Source organism: Physeter macrocephalus, chromosome 5 (genome assembly GCF_002837175.3).
Source record: "Physeter macrocephalus isolate SW-GA chromosome 5, ASM283717v5, whole genome shotgun sequence".
Taxonomy (NCBI): domain Eukaryota; kingdom Metazoa; phylum Chordata; class Mammalia; order Artiodactyla; family Physeteridae; genus Physeter; species Physeter macrocephalus.
Genome location: NC_041218.1, coordinates 19,142,992 through 19,151,068, shown reverse-complemented (window position 1 = coordinate 19,151,068; position 8,077 = coordinate 19,142,992). Strand labels below are relative to the sequence as shown.

General features: G+C 41.8%; 1 protein-coding gene across 1 annotated transcript in view; it reads right to left on the bottom strand.

The window, feature by feature from the left end:
* Window positions 1–2,369: 2,369 nt before the first annotated feature.
* SLC35B4 (solute carrier family 35 member B4) overlaps window positions 2,370–8,077 on the bottom strand; it is a 37,027-nt gene continuing 31,319 nt past the window's right edge. The window contains exons 9-10 of the mRNA XM_024129736.3: window positions 4,457–4,532; window positions 2,370–3,609 (exon numbers count right to left, since the gene is read on the bottom strand). Of these exons, the coding sequence (XP_023985504.1) occupies window positions 3,363–3,609; window positions 4,457–4,532 (323 nt within the window). The 3' untranslated portion in view covers window positions 2,370–3,362. The remainder of the gene's footprint in view (window positions 3,610–4,456; window positions 4,533–8,077) is intronic.

Here is an 8,077-nt window from a genome sequence, read left to right as displayed (position 1 = left end):
ACTGGCACTGAACAGCTGTCAATGTCCAGAACGACAAATTGATCTGAAAACCCTGTGACTTAGGTGGAGAAACAGCATCCACATTTTATGTAACAAAAAACCCGAGCAGCCTAAGTGACTTCCCCAAAGCAACCCGGTGGTTCTAGGACACTTATCTCGTAGACCCATCAGAGAATAGCTCCAGATAGTAAAATAAACACACCACACCCTGGGTGAGCTCAAGAGACCCTGAGAGCCAAATCTCGATATGAGAACACAACCTGAACCCAGCGCAGAAGGAGAGGCCTCTGTCTGTGTGCAAAAAGATGGGCTGGTAAGTCTGACAGCCTGGGTCACACGTACCTGGGTGAGACAATGAAGGTGCAAACTGAGTGAAGGACAAGGAAATAAAAACACTGACTTTCATGCTCTCCTCTTCTCCCAAGTGATCACAAACCACACGAGAGCACACATACACCTACATGTGCCATCCTGACACTGTTCTTCTTTCTCAAAGTTATCCCATGGGAGGAAAACCAGACCTTTGAAATGATTAGCAAAAGGGGGCCATGTTTCTATTAATACATATGATAAAACACACACACCCCCGTACCCATCAAGAACATTAAGATGACATTCCCCGCCCCCCCCCCCAAAATTTCCAAAAAAGAAAAGAAAGGATCAAAAATAAATTCCTAATAAAAAGTGAAAAAGCAAAAGCATTTATAATATGACAATAGAACTGTGGTAAAGGTTCTGTACACATTAAATAAAATAATTCAAGTATCCTCCATATTCTCCTGGTACCTCACGACTCTGGTCAAGCTGTGAAGTGAGTACGTGTACACACACACACACACACACACACACACACACACACTCTGTATTTTCTGGCTAGTCATTTGCTATTTGATCTTTGTTCTAAGGCAGAGTTTTGGATGCGTTAAACACCAATCTCTCTTGTAAACAAACTAAACCCTCTATCTCTGGGGCACAAAATTACATGGTCTTGACCCAGAGAAAGATGAAAGGCATTTAATAGACATTTCTCTTCCAATTAGGGATGAGTCTGACCCTCCATAAAACGGTTTATTTGCTCTTTTAACAGGGATTGAAATCAGTTTCAACTTGGATTGAAAAATAAGTTAACCAAGGGGAATAAATTTTTTTAAAAAGTATTAACTAGTGTCTGTTAGATTTATTTCCTTATAACCAAATACTAGAGAAAAAAACCAATTCCCAGGGCATTTCAGACATTCTGTTCTTACATGCGCTTATTTCATTGTATGAGTGCCTTAATCTGTCCATACATATCCTCCTGTTAATAAGACCAGCAGAGGTGTTCAGACTGAGGAAAACACACACTCTAAAGCCAGAATCTAAAACCTCGTGGACCCAGTTAAATGCTGTCTGTGTACATCAACACTGTTTCAGTAACTAAAAATTGTAATATTTCCCATCAACATAAAAAAAGTGATACTACGTCATGTAAGGCTCTATCCTGTTAGGAGTTATCCTGTCAAGACTCCAGATATGCAGCAATCAAATAGCCCCTGGGGACAGGTTCTTCTATTAAACAATAAGAAAAGTAGCTTTTGTTGTTCTTGTTTTTAAGAGGATATTTAACACATGGTATTTATAGCACCATCAGTCTGAGGAACTCTACAGTACCTTTTGAGTCCGTGAACAAGTTCACACCTAATTCCGCATCTTTTAGTATAGACCTTCACTGGCACTGAACAGCTGTCAATGTCCAGAACGACAAATTGATCTGAAAACCCTGTGACTTAGGTGGAGAAACAGCATCCACATTTTATGTAACAAAAAACCCGAGCAGCCTAAGTGACTTCCCCAAAGCAACCCGGTGGTTCTAGGACACTTATCTCGTAGACCCATCAGAGAATAGCTCCAGATAGTAAAATAAACACACCACACCCTGGGTGAGCTCAAGAGACCCTGAGAGCCAAATCTCGATATGAGAACACAACCTGAACCCAGCGCAGAAGGAGAGGCCTCTGTCTGTGTGCAAAAAGATGGGCTGGTAAGTCTGACGGCCTGGGTCACACGTACCTGGGTGAGACAATGAAGGTGCAAACTGAGTGAAGGACAAGGAAATAAAAACACTGACTTTCATGCTCTCCTCTTCTCCCAAGTGATCACAAACCACACGAGAGCACACATACACCTACATGTGCCATCCTGACACTGTTCTTCTTTCTCAAAGTTATCCCATGGGAGGAAAACCAGACCTTTGAAATGATTAGCAAAAGGGGGCCATGTTTCTATTAATACATATGATAAAACACACACACCCCCGTACCCATCAAGAACATTAAGATGACATTCCCCGCCCCCCCCCCCAAAATTTCCATTTTAGTTGTGATTTGGCCTGACTGATACACCACACCCACACCCACTGAATATATTGGTTCACTCATTAGCCTGGCTGGTCATAACTATCTGAGTTGCCAGGCGGAGCTGACCCTCTCTGGTTGAGAAGCATTTCAAAGGCTTAACCTCCCCCACGTGGAGCCCACCCTCAGTGCCTGTCTGTGCTCTCTGGGTGCCCCTGCCCCCGGGGCCAGCTTCTCCTGGGCCATCCTGGCGTCACCATCTCAGCTCGAGGTTAATGAACCAGAAAACTGAGAGAAGACAGAAAAAGTCTCTCTTTCCCAATTCATACACAACCTTTCTTTCTTATTAACACTGTGCCATACAGAGATGCTGCAGGTTTGTTCTAAGTACAGAGAGCAAAAGGTGTGAAAGCATATGACTTTTGCATAGAACCAAAAAAAGGAAAAATGTGGGAAAGGATTCCCACCACTCCTGCCCCAAGGTCACCAGGGACACCTGCTTCTTTCCCAACACACAGGAGAAAGCCCAGCCCCAGCATCACCAGTGCCTCGCTTCACCCGGCCACTCAGTTGTTCCTGGTAGGGGGGGTGCCTGGAGCGTCTGCCTGAAAAGTGCTGCTGTGGGTGGCAGGGTGATGGAACAAGGGGAAAGGCCGCAGGAGGATAAAGACTGTTACAGCAGAGACTCATCAGGACAGGGATAATCTCGTCCAAGACCGTGGATGTAAAACTAGTAGCTCTGGGGACCGAGATTTCAATGAGCAAGTGCAGTGCTGAAATTTTGGTAGAAACCACAAATGGAAAGGCTGTTCAACAGTGGAGAACCGTTCTTTTTTCCTATTTCAGGGATGGGGGCTTCTCTTCAGGGTCCACAAATGTTGGTCCGTATAGGCATGAGCAATCTGAGAAGTCCGTCCCTCTGGGGATGCTCTGGCATCTCCCCACGGGGGGAGACGCAGCATTAACCGAGGTGAAGTGGTGGCCGGCCCCTGGCTCGCTAGCCTCTGGTCTCTCTACTCCAGGAAGGCCTCAGTTCTTCTTGGCCTCCTCCTGCGGCTGGCCTTTGGTGGTTCCCAGGGTGTTCCACACCTCTGTGTACATGAGGGTCCCAACGAAGACAAACAAGGTGCCCAGCCAGTGCCACCGAGTGAAAGGGTTCTGGAAGTACAAGATGGAAAAGATGAGGCTCACGAACTTGCGTAGAGTCACGACGAGGGTGACGGTGAGGGAGGCGCATTCTGTGGTCAGGATGAAGACGCCCCGGATGCACACGTACCTGGAGGGGCAGGGTTAAGGGGGTTTTCTGTAGACAACCCAGAGATCAGTGGGAGAACCTTCTGGCAAGGTTCTTGGCTTCAACATTCATGTTCTAGGACCCAAAACACATGGGGGTTGGCTACAGCTGCCCTGAGGCTCTTCCTTGCTAGAACACCCTGCAGAGCTCCTGGCCTGCCATTCCATTTGTGGATCCTAAATTGAAACTGCCTGAACGCCTCCTATTATTCTTACCCTGGATTCTTGCCAGAGTTTACAGAGAAGTCGCCTCCCCGGTAATGACAGAAGGTAACACTCTCGGTAAAGGTGATCACACCTCCTCCCAAAAAGAACTCTGTAGGGCAAACGAATGAGGTGACTTCAGAGGAATGAGGTCAGTCTCAACCTGTTTCATTGTTTCAAAGACTCAGTGATTTTTATAATGGTCTTAACAGTGGTTTCAAAGAGCCATTTTAAAAATTAGGTTTTAGTTAATTTGACATTTCTTGCAGGATTTTGTGGCAGCTTGTGAAACATCCTAGGACACTGGAAAACTTCATGTAGAAATCACAGCACATGTCTGTCATATACTAATCCTTAATTACCCATTGATTTCTACACCTCTACCCAGAGCTTTTCCTTCCTGGTGCCCTGGGACATACTGACCCTCCACAACACCAGCATCTCTTGCCCCCCTCTTCCCGCAACAAAGGAGCTCACTGGATGGGCCTGTCTGTCTCCTGCTTACTGCAGAGGAGATCAAGGCAAAAACGAAACTCATGGCACTGCACTGTTAGAAGAAAAGAATAAACATTCCTATGCCAAAATACCACAGCAAAGGCCATATGGCAGAGGGGTGCAAAGGATACTGGGTGATGACATTCATGAGGAGGTAGAACCACATGACGGGCACCATCACACCAACGACTGGAACCTGATATAATTCTGCAGAGATTAAGAGGAGAGAGACTTGTATCACTTCTGACAGCTTATGCTTTCATCTTTTTGAACAAAGCAACACAGATGAACATAATAGAAATAGAAGCGTTATTTCTCTTGCAAATACATTTGGATCATACACCACTTACTTGCCTTGATCTGAGGCTACACCAGCCTCGAGAGTCATTACATTGGCTTCTTAAAACAAATTATAATTTATTTTACTTTTAAAATAAACTCTTTACCGTTCACCTGAATAGGACCCCACTTTTCAGAGAAAGACTGTGAAACACAGAGAGGTTCAGAATGATATGGTCTTAACTGACAGTTAACACAAGATGTAAGACAACCCAAAACTAAATGCCATTTGGAAATATGTGCAATCCTTAATCAAAGAATTCTAAATTATACAAGGCTGTACCATTCTATATCTACTAAGTTAGCAATTAAACATTTATAAATAATATCCTAATCTGGCAAGGTGGTAGTGGAACTAGCAGCCATTCAGTGGGTGATAGTATAAATTGGTGTTTTTTTGTTTTGTTTTGTTATTTATTTATTTATTTTTGGCTGTGTTGGGTCTTCGTTGCTGTGCGCGGGCTTTTCTCTCTAGTTGCGGCGAGCGGGGGCTGCTCTTCGTTGCGGTGTGTGGGCTTCTCATTGCGGTGGCTTCTCTTGTTGCAGAGCATGGGCTCTAGGCGCACAGGCTTCAGTAGTCACGGCTTGCAGGCTCTAGAGCGCAGGCTCAGTAGTTCTGGCACACGGGCTTTGTTGTTCCGCAGCATGTGGGATCTTCCCGGACCAGGGCTCGAACCCGTATCCCCTGCATTGGCAGGTGGATTCTTAACCACTGCGCCACCATGGAAGCCCTGGTGTTGTTTTAAAAAGCAATTTCACAATATGTATTAAGGAGCCATAAAAGTATTGCTTCTCATTCTTAGGAATTAATCCTAGTTAATTCAAAAGAAAAAAGTTTTATATATTTTGCAGTCATATTTATAATAAGGAAAAACTCTGAATCAACCTAAATGTCCAGTGATAGAGCAAGGACTATGTAAGCAAAGGTAAGCGAACTAGATGAGGTGTTATATACGTGACAAAAAAAAAAAATCGTAAAGATTATATATAGTCATATAAATAACTCAGAATGAAAGTGAAAAAGCAAGTATAAAATTATATCTACACAAGGATTACGACTATGTAAGAATGTATGCGAATAGAGTCAGGAAGGAAACTGGTAAAATGAAATTAGCTCACATGTAGGGTGATGAACTGTAACTTTCCTTCCTTTAAATACATTCTTATGTTAGTTTTATATCATGAGACTTGCACAGTAAATATGTGGGAGGAAATAAAATATCCAAGATCAGAGAATAAGGACATAGTAATCCTCGAAGGGTCATTTTTTTTTATATTGCTAAATTGTTTGTGGGGCTTGAATTATACAGCATAACTGAGGAAAGTGTAACAAAGTGATGCTGAGATCTGGTTAGTAAATGAACATTAATTTTCTTTTGCAAAAAATAAAAATTCATATATATAAATAATTTATTAAAATTATATGTCTGGACTAGTGGGAAATCCCCATAATTTGGTATTCTATTGTCTTTGAAACACTTAGCAAGTATTGAAATGAAAAGAAAGTTAACAAATGTTATTACTGTTTAATAACTTCAGAGATTCACTGTATCAATTTGCTGAGGAAAGACAATCAGTATGACATAAAGTATTTAGACAGATGTACAGTTAGTTCCCTTAGAATATTCAAGGATAACACGTTCATCTGAGACACTTAAGCAAGAGAAAAAAATGTATACTTCACTTAGGAATTATTCTAACATTCAATTTTTTGAAAGCAGACCTTAAAAAAAATTTTATAAAAATACCCATCCCTGTGACTCTTAGAAGGAGCATTCTAGTAACTAAATCAATATCAATCCTAAGGAATTTGATAATGTGTTTATTTCCATAGCCCTTTGCTATGTGGGGACTCTAAGAGACCTTAAAAACCACTGCATCAAAAATCAGCAATATGTCAATTACACCTCAATAAAAAAAAGTCAGAAATGATTGAGTAATTCAGAGCCTTAAAAACTTTCTTACACACTGCCGCCAACACACACTTTTTTGCAGGCAAACGGGAGTTATTTATTTATTTATTTTTGGCTGTGTTGGGTCTTCGTTGCTGTGCGCGGGCTTTTCTCTCTAGTTGCGGCGAGCGGGGGCTGCTCTTCGTTGCGGTGTGTGGGCTTCTCATTGCGGTGGCTTCTCTTGTTGCAGAGCATGGGCTCTAGGCGCACAGGCTTCAGTAGTCACGGCTTGCAGGCTCTAGAGCGCAGGCTCAGTAGTTCTGGCACACGGGCTTTGTTGTTCCGCAGCATGTGGGATCTTCCCGGACCAGGGCTCGAACCCGTATCCCCTGCATTGGCAGGTGGATTCTTAACCACTGCGCCACCATGGAAGCCCTGGTGTTGTTTTAAAAAGCAATTTCACAATATGTATTAAGGAGCCATAAAAGTATTGCTTCTCATTCTTAGGAATTAATCCTAGTTAATTCAAAAGAAAAAAGTTTTATATATTTTGCAGTCATATTTATAATAAGGAAAAACTCTGAATCAACCTAAATGTCCAGTGATAGAGCAAGGACTATGTAAGCAAAGGTAAGCGAACTAGATGAGGTGTTATATACTTGACAAAAAAAAAAAATCGTAAAGATTATATATAGTCATATAAATAACTCAGAATGAAAGTGAAAAAGCAAGTATAAAATTATATCTACACAAGGATTACGACTATGTAAGAATGTATGCGAATAGAGTCAGGAAGGAAACTGGTAAAATGAAATTAGCTCACATGTAGGGTGATGAACTGTAACTTTCCTTCCTTTAAATACATTCTTATGTTAGTTTTATATCATGAGACTTGCACAGTAAATATGTGGGAGGAAATAAAATATCCCGCGGGATCCCCCCGGACCGGGGCGCGAACCCGGTTCCCCTGCATCGGCAGGCGGACGCGCAACCACTGCGCCACCAGGGAAGCCCCCTTATGTTAGTTTTATATCATGAGACTTGCACAGTAAATATGTGGGAGGGAATAAAATATCCAAGATCAGAGAATAAGGACATAGTAATCCTCGAAGGGTCATTTTTTTTTATATTGCTAAATTGTTTGTGGGGCTTGAATTATACAGCATAACTGAGGAAAGTGTAACAAAGTGATGCTGAGATCTGGTTAGTAAATGAACATTAATTTTCTTTTGCAAAAAAATAAAAATTCATATATATAAATAATTTATTAAAATTATATGTCTGGACTAGTGGGAAATCCCCATAATTTGGTATTCTATTGTCTTTGAAACACTTAGCAAGTATTGAAATGAAAAGAAAGTTAACAAATGTTATTACTGTTTAATAACTTCAGAGATTCACTGTATCAATTTGCTGAGGAAAGACAATCAGTATGACATAAAGTATTTAGACAGATGTACAGTTAGTTCCCTTAGAATATTCAAGGATAACACGTTCATCTGAGACACTTAAGCAAGAGAA